This window comes from Colias eurytheme, chromosome 18 (genome assembly GCF_061535395.1).
Source record: "Colias eurytheme isolate Ceu_HAF_F1 chromosome 18, ilColEury1 Martin Lab GWU primary, whole genome shotgun sequence".
NCBI lineage: Eukaryota > Metazoa > Arthropoda > Insecta > Lepidoptera > Pieridae > Colias > Colias eurytheme.
The window spans coordinates 3,654,845-3,667,817 of NC_142997.1; the positions used below are offsets into that span (position 1 = coordinate 3,654,845).

At 35.3% G+C, this 12,973-nt stretch overlaps 2 protein-coding genes across 6 annotated transcripts in view; both read right to left on the bottom strand.

Annotated features, from left to right (window-relative positions):
- LOC149900528 (uncharacterized) overlaps positions 1-1,663 on the bottom strand; it is a 32,081-nt gene extending 30,418 nt beyond the window's left edge. For all 3 annotated transcript variants that reach the window (XM_090112221.1, XM_090112220.1, XM_090112222.1), the window contains exon 1: positions 693-1,663. In XM_090112221.1, the coding sequence (XP_089968347.1) occupies positions 693-1,473 (781 nt within the window). In that variant the 5' untranslated portion in view covers positions 1,474-1,663. The remainder of the gene's footprint in view (positions 1-692) is intronic.
- A 2,409-nt stretch (positions 1,664-4,072) lies between these two features.
- LOC149900531 (hypoxia-inducible factor 1-alpha-like) overlaps positions 4,073-12,973 on the bottom strand; it is a 72,838-nt gene continuing 63,937 nt past the window's right edge. The window contains exons 8-12 of one of the 3 annotated variants that reach the window (XM_090112454.1): positions 10,082-10,371; positions 9,803-10,008; positions 9,418-9,718; positions 9,187-9,344; positions 4,073-5,443 (exon numbers count right to left, since the gene is read on the bottom strand). In XM_090112454.1, coding sequence (XP_089968580.1) covers positions 4,835-5,443; positions 9,187-9,344; positions 9,418-9,718; positions 9,803-10,008; positions 10,082-10,371 — 1,564 coding nt within the window. In that variant the 3' untranslated portion in view covers positions 4,073-4,834. Of the gene's footprint in view, positions 5,444-7,950; positions 9,345-9,417; positions 9,719-9,802; positions 10,009-10,081; positions 10,372-12,973 lie in introns of those variants that run through there. The other 2 variants (XM_090112455.1, XM_090112456.1) reach the window with 2 other exon arrangements.

A 12,973-nucleotide genomic window follows, 5' to 3' on the forward strand; every position in this document is an offset into this window, starting at 1 on the left:
CCTTCACTTGCCGTACCTACTTGAGTTACAATAGCAACTTAGTGTTTGAAAGAGACACACTTATTATGTCATTATTGCATGATGCTTAGTATCACGCTTAAATTAGCAATATTAATTGAGAATACCAGTTTGTTTCAAATAACACTTTCATTTAAATCACGAAGATTGATAATTAAATGCTTTAAAAACAATAACAAATCTAAATAATAAAATGATATTGTAGAAAACAAGAATTTTTACTCTATATTGTGGACTTTGTTACAATGATTATATTATTATTATGTCTTTAAACCTACCATATTTATAAGGCTAATCAATTTATATATACTTTTGGTACCTATATTCTTTAAGGAACGAAATTATTGAACCTTATGCTTTAATTTAAGCTTCGGAAAAAATTAATTGAGTAAGTAATAAATATTGAAGTATTGTAAGTGTATCAATAAGTACAGTTTCATATATTTGTTACTACATTGTTACTACACTGTCACATTATATTGAACTATATTGATTATAATTACATTGTAAACATCTGCAATAGACTAAATAACAGATGCAATGACAAGTACTTACATTATTGAATGCATCTCAACAAGCTCCAACTGCAGATGTTTATATAAAGAAAATTATTCTTGTAATGATGTTTATAATTAATGTTTTCCTTATTATAATTAGGTTCTTGAAAAACTCACCTCTGGTTTCCCGTAATTCCTTATTTAGCCTTTCATTGACCAGTTTTAATGATGATATTTGATCAAGCAAGTAAGATAGCAAGCGACTGCCCACTTGGCTACCAGATAATCCTGAACTAGATTCAGAATCTGACTCTACGTCACCATTAGTAGGTCTGTGGTCAGCTACATCTGGCAATCCTCTGACACAAGGATCACTGTATCTCCTCGCATTACTCCCATCATCTTTATCATTTAAATGCAGATCACTGTTGGAATTTGTATCGCCGGTCGACGTTACGATCGGCGGCAGACTCGCAAAGTCTTGACTATCGGTAAAATTCTTTGGTTGCATATAATTAGTTTGGTTTGTATCACCTGGAGTACTCAACACTTCCTCAGCTTTATGCTTGCTGCGACGACGCAGCCGAGGTCTTTGCACCTGAATGCTTTTGTTCTCGCACTGCATCGCTCTATATTCAGGGTAATGGTGTAACATTGGATTGTAATAAGTTGGCAGTGAAGGCAAAGACGCCGGTTCGTTGGAACCGTACATATTGTACCTGTATGGATCGTAACCCGGGGTAAACTGAGCGGAACACATAGGCCAATTTAAATTCCGGTGCGGAACGTTATCGTAGACATCCATACTTGGAAGGGTTGGTTCTTGTACGTGGCTCATTGTTTTATCTAGCCACTTCGATAGATAAGAACTCTTACTTCCCTTCGATTTTTTCCGCTTTCCCAAAGGACCGTTGCTCGGTGATGCATTGCCGTTCACTTGTTTTGGGGTAGAAGCCATCGTTACGAAGAAACTTTAACGACTGACGTACACTAAAACATACAATAAAGCTTATTGTATCACGGCGTTCACGTTTGTTTCATATTTACGAAGACAACAGTGGAGCGTATTTTGAATTAATTAGTATTTCGTTTCTATTATTACGTTCGCGTCATTTAACCAGATAGTCCGAGACAAAACTGACAATACATTGACATTTGGATTAACGTCCATCAGGTTGACATAATGGTAGAGATGACACTAGTCAAGTGTCATATTATATTGATGTTTATTAAGGCGTGGATACACAATATAATAAAAATTGTAACAAAAGCTCTTGAAATACAATGTTTCGTTGAAAGGACTCGCTTCGTTTGTAATTAGTAAGTTAGTAATATAATGTGTCATATGATATATCCTTCCTTCTTTGTTTATTGAGGGACCTTCGCCAATGTCCAGTGTAGCGATATACCCACCACAGGACATACTCAAATCTACATAGAGTGCACCTAAATAAGAATTAGAATAATTATCAAATACACCTTAGCCTTTAATGTACATACATCTTCTCTTATATATAAAAATGAATCGCAAAATGTGTTGGTAAGCGCATAACTCGAGAACGGCTGAACCGATTTCGATAATTCTTTTTTTATTATATTCCTTGAAGTACGAGGATGGTTCTTATGTAGAGAAAATGTAAATATGTACCACGGGCGAAGCCGGGGCGGACCGCTAGTCGATTATAAAAAAAGTAATACCCTTCATGAGAAGCATTGTTCGAATATTATTTTGATTTAAATAATATGTAGTATTTTTAAACTAGATGGCGTTGAGTAATATGAAGATTCTTCAGCACTTTGGTGGTTTTATAATGTATTTCAAAATTTTCGACTTTCGTCATACCGTATTTTTGTAAAGTAATAAAACTACATTTAAATATTTTGAAAATAATACCGTGAAATTACAAGAAAAATAGTCATACAATTACTGAAGTTATTGTCTGCAAGGGCATGTTTAATTTATTATCAACGGTAGTGTTGCGGTAGTAGCGATTTTATTTCGAGGAAAACAATTAGGTTCACAATATTAAAATATATAGGTACGCCGTACGACATCATTCATATAAACATTTAATAGCTAATACCTATAATATCTACATTGTTTGATATTTAAAAGAAGTCGGTTAGTAACATTTCATCGGTAGGTAATTAATAAATCTACTCGATTGTCGATACTAATAAAGAAACTCAAAACATTGTCTAACTTGAGAACACGAAGCTGCTTTGGCGATTTCAATAGGGTTTTAGTTTTAACTGACGCTCTGTTGATGTCGTTATCCATAAATATTTTTTTTATAAAATAAAATTAAGAGTAACTGCGGCTACTTTTATTTTAGAAAAGAAATACTGAACACAAGTTTTATTCAGCTAGGTAGCTTATTTATATTATTTAACAGATACATTTGTCGAGAAGTTGAAGATAACAGTGACTTGAGACGTAACGTAACTACGTGTTTAGAATGTTAAATTTTAATCAAAACATAATATTGCACCTATTATACATGTTTCGTGAAGGAGTTAGAAATACTTTGTGATTATGTAAAAGACAGTCAGTTTTATTAAATACTAGCTATGCCCCGCGGTTTTAACCGCATTTCTCCGCTCATATTGGTCTTAGCATGATGATATTTAATATAGCCTTTCTCGATAAATGGGCTATCTAACACCGAAAGAATTTTTTGAATTTAAAATCGGACCAGTAGTTCCTGAGATTAGCGCGATTAAACAAACAAAACCTTCAGCTTTATAATATTAGCATAGATATTTCATGTTATACCTAACTTAAGCTACGAATTTTAAACACATTGTGGTAGCGGTCAAACAATGAATCATTAATGAACGAGGAGTAAGGATTCTTTCAGATCTCATTATAAAATAAAACACAATTCTTGAATGACAGAAATTTAATCTCAAAATATATAAAATAATCTGATTTCTATTTACATTATACAATTTATTTGATTCTGAAGTAACATATTCATGTAATACATAATATTATATCGCTATTACCTATAGATGAATATAAATAGAACTCAAAACATACTATGGCACCGTAATTTATTGAATAAGTTGACCATAGTTTAACGAAAAAATGACAGTTCTTAGGTTACAATATTAATTTATGAATATATGAAACGTTGGCAACACTTTGAAACGGAATACATTGTAAGAATGATTACGCAAGCAATAATTTTATCGTCGAATGTTTGTCAATTACCCATCCTAAAACTAATTAATAAAAATTAATCTACAGAGATTTTAGACAAAAAAAATTGCATTAGGGTAAGAATATTCTGCTCATAACGACATAGATATTGTACTTATTGTAAACTAGGTAACAAAAGACATTGTGAATTTGTCAAATAACAAAATGTAAATTAATTAATTTAATGTTTATTATGTAAAGTATGCAGGGGAAATAAAACGGTATAAAATATTCGAGCGTGTAGATATAGGTACTTCGGTACACATGATCCCCTAAAATAAAACTACACTTTAACATAAAATACGACAAATGTCAAGCCGTTTTACAGACCCTGTCATGATTTTAGTGATTTTTATTATTGATTCTGACTGAGGTCTTGCATAAACAGCTATCTTAATATCTATTGAGTATATTATAACTTTGATCAAAACCTATGCTATAATTAGATTTAAAAGACTGTAAATTATAAAAAGGATCAACATTGATGTCAAATAGTTTGAAAAATATATCAATAATAATTCACTTACACTTACTTTCACCCACTCTTAAAATAAAACTAAAATCTTATAATGTATAATATGCTTTACAGCATTCTCACGCTAAGACACATTTGATCATCAAAATGCTACCAAAAAGTAACAATCATATTGAACAATTGGACTACATTTGGTTAATACTTAGATATCATTTAGAATTTTAACTTCATTATTGTGCTCAAGGTACCGTTGAAGTTAAAATCCTAAGTTTTTAAAAGTATAAAAACTGTGTTGCGTATATAAGTCTATGTATGTATACTTCAGGCATTATTGTGCAATATATTATATTTATAAAATATCCGGTAACTACAATCGGGAGAAATCCAAAAGTACGAATAAAATGGAAGCATAATTTATAATATACATATAAAGACCCTGCATTCATTCGAGTGATTTCTCTTGCAAATAATCATTTTACTGTCACCTATCCCTAGCACCATATCTTTCGGAATGTTTGTGTGAAGATTTGAATAGAAACAAATGCATGTAGCAGATTTATCGGACTCTGTGTATATTCAGCACTCCCACAACACTTCCATTATAATAAGAAATCACTCATCATTCAAACAAATCAACGCTTAACCTAGTTTGACATCATCAAAAGCGGTCAACAGCTCGTTCGTGCCCTGGAGGACGTCCGACTCTGGCCAGAAATCATTGGAAGTTAGCGCCATGTTGGAGTCCAACAACATTTCGTTGCTTTGGAGTGGGAACCCTGGGCTGGTTTGCATTTTGTTGGTTAGGTAAGGATCGTAGCCTTGCATCACGCCAGTCGGTGATATGAGCCTACTTCCAGGGCTATACATTTGGCTGTAATTGCTCGCGGGTGACAAGGACTGAGGGGTCGAATAGGGGCTGAGCACGCGATCTTTCTGAACTGGACTAATTGCTGGACTGTAGTTCGTATTCGGGCTTGACGGTAGAGAATACATCGGGCTACTTATGTTTAAACTCAACGGCGACATAGGATTACTTGGTGGATTCGAGCGCATAATTGGGACATTGGCTAGCGGTGTATTGGCACACATCATTTGTTTATTTGGAACGGCTTGTATTATGTTTATGACAGGTATAGGGATATTTCTGTCCAGTTGACTCTGCGGTAGAAGTCTTTGCGAGTTCAGCACGAGTTGGTAGTTTGGAGCCATCTTCCCGGTGACTTGTTGTGTAGGCAGTTGCTGCATATCCTGAAAAAGTGAGGAATATAATTTAGTCAGCTATACTTTATAATTATGAAATTTCTATCAAATTTTGTAGGTAAAATGGTGCACAATATGACAATATTTATAATGGTTTATTCATAAGGAAAGAGTATTAGCTTCATTAACTGAGGCCTTGTACGTTAATGCGTGGTGACATCACCTTTTCATCATTTATGTGCATTCTCACTAAAGAAATAGTTCGAGTAAATTCCTATACCTATGTAAAAGTGCGGAAGCAATTAATTGATTACATTTTACTTTGAACTTGTAACTACATATTGGATCTATCTTATCACACATAGAATGGTCAGGACCGCAATCTATTATAAAGAGAAATGTCAAACAGTACAATAATATCGCAATAAATATATCGCCTATTGGAGTTTAACTTAATTGCAATTTAATTGAAACACAATCTACATATTGTATGACGAAAAATAGAGCTTGAAATACAACAAAAAGTACGAATAGATTTGTTCATTCCATCCGAATATCAGCCAACATCCTATCTATTCCGTATCATTATGAGACCCTCCCCTTCATAAATCTAGAATCCACATCCTTTTTAGTAAGCGACGTTCTTACTTTCATTTATTTCTTTATCACGTGATATTCTCTTGCTTTAGTTCCAATAATCTAGAACGTGAGGATTGTATAATATACTGTATTTTTTGGAATCAAATAGGGGACTTTACAGATTATTATTATTTTCAGAAATCCAAGAATAGATCTTGTTTAAATATGAACAAGAACAATAAAATAACATTTAATTGTATGTAACTGATATGTAATCATAAGCTATTAAATCTTTATCTAAGAATTCTAAGACACTAGTATTATAAAGCTGAAGAATTTAGTTGAAAATGCTTATATTTCAATTGGTCGATTTGATTTATTTTTGCATAATGTACTTGTATAGCAGCATTTTGCGACCAATATTTGCGTAGCATAAATGAACATTATTACTAAATTGGGGAAATAAATACAAATAAAGAGAATTTATCAAGTGAAAGAATAATTAATTAATTGCAATTGTTGTAATGCTATAGCATAAGTAGCTTCGATTACTTCGTCACTTGAAAATCGTTATAGCAAAAAGGTAAAATTTAATTATTGTCCACAATTTCGTGATATAGGTAGGTACCATTGGATTCTACGTTTTATTTCACGTTTTATAATAACAAGTTTTCAAATAATGCCTAAGGGTGCACTCACACACATCAGTCACCGTCACGGCACGTCACCGGACAGGATTAAAAAAAAATATGTATCAATAGTTCTAGTATGACTCTGTTCCCACACGACAGTCGCCGGCACGAAATCTATCAGTGACGTCCCCGGTCAGGCACGTCAAATAATCTTTCCATACATGTATCATACTTTTATCCCCACTCACCCGGTGCCGTCACGTCTCAGTTCAGTCAGCGTCGTGCTACCGTCAATTGCTACATGTTCTCTAGCGTGACACACGTCTAATCACTCACTAACCTGATGTATGTGTTCAATGATTCAGTCAAACCGGCGACGTGACTGACGGACAACATGACGGTGACTGGTGTTTGTGGATACGTACACAAACCGTCACCGATCAGTCATCGGTGACTTGACGGTGACTGATGTGTGTGAGTGCACCCTTACGCATTAACGCAGGTAATTATTTATAATTGGAATAGGAGCATGTTCTTCATCCTTATTCCGTTTATCCTCAAAAACAACAGCATCCTTATATTTTAAGAGCTTGTTATTCGAAGCGTAAAGGTTACATTGTTTTGTGATTTTCATCATGCCAACAAATTCCACATTTCAAACAAACTTGTTGCTTTTTACAGTTCAGCGAGCCTGAAATAATATCTATTTGGTCGAGGACCGAAATAGTCATTGTTTAATATTTTTGTCATATCCTCCCCGTTGCGTTGTTATAATTGATATAAGCGTAAAAGTTAGACTCATGAATATTTCATTTCTTTTTATGGTCACATATTTTATACCAATAAAACCATAATTATGATATGTATTTGCAAACTTTGTTAATTGTATTACTTTAATTTAAATTGAGTATACTGCTAGATACCTATTCATTTATCATTGAGATGTTTTCGAAAGTACCTATTGGGCTATTGACTAGAAAATAATATTATGTATTATAATATAATAGGTAATTAATTATTCAATTGCTTGTTATGTTGCAGTTGCTATTATTTGTATGTTATATAACATACGTATACGTATAAAGAATCGAGATTAATACTCTCATCGTAATTAGTTACATCTGCATATAAGTTATAATGCGATAGGTCTGTGTATTAAACCTTTATACTAAGATGATTAGGTATGTCACGATAAATAGGCTTACGTAATAGAATCTGTATCATATTTGTATCTCAAACAAAGTGGCTTGTTTATTCAATAATTTTCTTTCAGTATTCCTTAAAGCTAATACTCATGTTTAGGAAAAGGGATGGGAAGAAGACGGGTAAATAAAATATGCACCATTTTACCTAAAATCTGATGAATATCAGACGCTCTCGTTAATTTTATTATGTTCCACATGTCGTTCAAGAAAAAATAACATTTCTAATAACATCGTCCACTTAGACTATAAAGGTAATGTAACAACAATGATAAAACATATCTACGTAATATTTAGTATAATAAATTTCGTCTTTTAAACTATTTAAACTTATTCATAGAGCGGTGGTATTTCAAAGCACATAAAACTGTTTTTTATTTCGAGAACATCGTAGCAAAATGGTAATAAAGAGTAAACAAATTTATGTGCTTTAAACAAACTAGGTATAATTTGATGCGAATTTACATACTATTGATAAAATATCAAGTTCTAAACACAACATTGTTCGTCTCTAAATTGTACTTTGTATCATTTGGCAGTGACAACAGTGTATTAAAACTAGCAAATCTTGTCCACGAACTGCCTAACATTACACTACTATTAAACTCTGAATAGACAACGACGGCCGAATCCAGTGCCTACACTGCATATAGCAGATTCGATATAAAAACAAGTAGACGTATCAAACGTTCTCTAAGCGTACTTAAACTGATAAATAAATAGCTATCAACGAGATAAACGATAACCTACAACTAATTAATCGACACTAGAAACATAAGACTGGGCGTGCGGAAGACTTGCGTTCAAGCGCACCGTAATATTATAATCTATATAAACAGTTCAATTTTCCTCATAACCACAAAGATATGCGCACGTTCAAACTTAACACTAGAATACTACAAAACGATCGCTTCGAAGTTTTGTATCGTCAACATCGCATTGAATACGAGCGGGCGAATGTGAGAGATTACAAGCCTGCAAATAATTAATTTAGCTCACGAGCCACAATAGGAACTCATTCCATCGACTATACTGACGCGGACGCTTCGATTGCCATATAAGTGCTCGTCTACAGCCTCTTTTATTGTCGCGGAACCATTCGTTTCAGGAAGTAACTTAGATACAGAACTCGCCTAACCAATTTTAGTATCACAACACTCGACGGCACTGTATTAAAAACTAATTCGTATTAAACATTTGTTCTCGATTGTTCTGAAACGATAAAATCGCAAGAGGCACCCCTTGACTTTTCACTGGACGCGCGTTATCACAGTTTTTTGTTTCTTTTGCACGAGAGATCGTCTCATGCTTTCGCCTTTTGGCGCGGTCGACACTGAACCATACAGATGTATCCAGCGTCGACGTCACAGCCGCTCACCAGGAGGTTCATGAGGACGCTCGATGAGGGAGTGCTCGGTACGGTCGGCGCCGGGGAGGGACTGCGCTTCGCACGCTTTGCACATGGCTCCTCGTCTTGTTTCAACACCCTCTTCACTCCCGTGTCCCATGAAGATATACTCCTACTGGGAATAAGTCCTGAAAGAAACAAGTCTATAATTAGTATCATAAGATATGGATGTTATTCATTTTCTGATGCGCAATATAATACCTTGGTCTGAATAAATATTTGTAATGAGATCCTGCGGTGGAGGCCCTGTGGGCGGCGCGGCTAGTAGGCGTTGTAATGCCGGCGCCGTCGTTTGCGCTTCAGATGGTTGGGGCCTGGCTTGGCTGACGTTGTCCGGTAACGCTCCCCACATGACGGCTGGCTCCAATACGGGCAACTCGTCAGTGGCGGGAATAAAAGGAGAGTTTCCATCATCGATATCATTATCGGACCTTGCGCTTTCAAAAGCATCCAATGACAGCTCTGTTAACAATGACGATTGCTCGCCGGATGATTCGTTCTCCTGAAATAAAATTTCAAGTTTAGTTGGGTCCTTCTGAGAGAATTCATATTCACATTTTATTTTCCGAAAATATATATGTTATACCTGTCGCTCAGGAGACGAAAGCAGTGAATCTGCAATCAAAGAATCTACGGGAGATCCATTTGCCAGGTCGTCTCCGAGTAGGCTACAATAATTGTCGTCCAGAATAAATTCATCGAACATGTCAAAGGGGCTATTTTCCAAAGGTATGCAGGCGTCTCCAGCCGTCGGGGCCAAATGTGTGAGATCCTCGGGCTCGTCCTTAAGCACTGAAATAAATATATTTTAATAACAGGCATAAATCCTTAAGGCTATGTATCCCAATAAAGCAAGCAAAGGTACCTAAGCTGTTGCGGTTCAAGGTCCACTCACTTGTAAGTCCCTCTTCTTGAGAGAACATGAGAAAGCCTTTGTTCATTTCTTTCTTTCTCGGTGCAAATATAAGTTCAGTGACGGGTATGGGGCGCTCTTCCTCCGGGAGGATAGCGGCCACAATGGCGCCGTTAGCCGGTTCCTGGACAGGGGCCGATGCGGCAGCGAGCGGCGCTGAAGCTATCGCGCTCACAACTGGTTTCAGGTCCGCATGCTGCACTTGGTGTGCAGCAAATACCTCATCTTTGCACTCGATACCGCTGAGGAACAAGCAGAACATATACAGATAACGAAAAACATATACAACATGGTCTATCGATTACGTGTGGCTATATTTACAAAAGAATGTGCGAAATGATTACTAATTCCCTAATGGACGATAATACGTATGCAAAACAACAGAGGCGTTAGCCAGTACACTACGTGTTAATAAATTTTACACACAGCGATGAAGTATCAATACCTACTTATAATAAAAATTGATTACATGTCAATGTAGCACAATAAACGTACACAAGTGGGTAATCAGTAAACAATACTCAAGGTCGATGTTTATACTAGCTGATAATAAATTCTATCGTAGTAAAAATAAGAACATCGTATGATAATAGTTTTTATACTGCAATGCCCTTTAATCCACAAATTATTTCTCAAATTTCAGAAATTATTCTAAATTAAAAACTTTTTTCATACCTCATAAATATTCCATAAAATAGCATCAGAAGCTCGATTGATGTTTTATAATAGGGATATAAAAATTATATTGTATTCAAATGAACTATGTAGATTGAGGAGTATTAAACTTTAATCGCTAAACATTATCTAAACACTGTTACCATTAGAGCAATGGTTTGCTAATGGCTTACTAGTAATAACTAACGTTAAGTTTAATATTATATGAGCGTTATATAGCAGGATTAATTAAATGAGTGTCAAGAGTAAAGATAACCTAATAATAAATCCCAGAGGATGGAAGCTCAAGCATCACAACTAATACATAACATTTGCGTCAATGATTCCGAAGACGAAATTAACTTCGATACGCGCACAACGATAACTTGTTGACAGTACACTTAGGTTAAAGTTTTCATTAACCTTACTGATTAAAATAGTACTATGTAGCGGAAATCTACATTTCCTTAGCTGTTGACATCCAATGATAAGCAATATCAAACTATAACTTCTGACGCAAACATAAATACTAGCGATTATTATATATCGGATAAAAAAAGATCATCTAAATGGTAAATTAATCGTTAATTGTACATTTCATTCAATGGCTTCTAAGAATTGGTCTTCATTATAAGAGTGACGTAATGTCGGTAGCACAATACGTGAAAAATCGCCAATTCATCCTAGTCGAGACGGAGTCGTAAGGGGGTGTGTTTCACGTGGTTGCATTTACGCAATATTTTCGAAAGTGAATTTGTTAGAGGGAGAATGCCGGATGCGGAATCGGAACGTTTGAGAGAGATGTAATGATGGTAGTAACTGCGGCCTTGTTAACGACCTTGCCCGCTCACCCCGACCGAACATCCCAAGTTTCCTTTGAGCGGGCCATTCACTAGAAAGGCAGTGAAACTGAATGCGCGCGCAGAGACAACACGAGGCAGAGTGGTATCGATTGCCAGCTAGAGGTTTTAGTACGACAATCTGTATAAGAAAACTACGCAGAATTTCACAAGAAACCCATTTTGAAAGACGATATCGTAAAATCTACCTCCACAATTACTCAGAAGATAGATAAGAATGCTCCATTAACTTGTCTGTATAGCTTTCAGCAATCCCGAAAGATTTGTTTTTCGGTGAATAAGAAAAGAATATAAACATGTAAGGAAATTACGATACCATTGAAAAACTCTTCCTTTCAATGTTGAATAAACATAAAAGCAGCTGTTTCTTCTTGACCTTGGCCGTGATAATATCGTTGAGAGGGTAAAGCAATTCAACAATTATTATATCTTCACGGTCGGAAACACTGTCTTTATTCATGTCTAATTTTACTGATCGTTATTAGAGCATCACAGAAATACCTAATATCTAAATGATGACTGCTATAAATATTTTTATGAATTTGTTTGGTTTCGCACACTAACTTAAAAAATTGCCTAGAGTTGACTTCTGTAACTTTTTCTTGATAAAAATAAATTACCACTTTTATACATTTAAAACGTCAAAATAAACAAAACGTGTTTTTTGGGCCATTTGTAGCAGACTAGACGATGCTTTATCGCAATAAATATTGACGCTAAAATTTCAAGGCCGATGCTGATAAGATAATAAGACCTATAACAATCACACGACGAAGATATATACCAAAGGAACCCGGTAAGAATACGACATTGTTAATCTATGTTGGCAGTAAACACTAGCTGATTGCAAAATATTCTTCGATAAGAGTAATGGAATGAGTGGAAAAGTTTTCACATTGCAAATTGCGATGCAAGTCGTACCTATTGATTGATAAATATAGCAATACAGATAGTTGTTGTTAGCGTCGATGATGTTTTAAGTAGAAACTTTAACAAGGATGGAGTGGAGATGTGAGCGCGTTACACGTCTGACTGGCAATGGCGGCTAGATCGGCGCGGGAGTCAAGGCCGGGCTGGTGGCGCGGTTATGTAATCGCTGAGGACAGCGGGGGACGCTACTGCTAATTTTAGCAGTTCTCGAAAACAAAACGCAACTGAGGCATCGAACGCAATGCCCGGCATCTAGACACTGATGCTACTTGGAAATTTATGGCCGTTAAATCTAAAGAAAAATAACGCACTGCATTAAAAGCGATTAGCTAGAGATCGCGATTCTTTAAATATTTAAAGTTGAAAACTTCCATTGAAATAGTTCTGATTGGGACTGGAA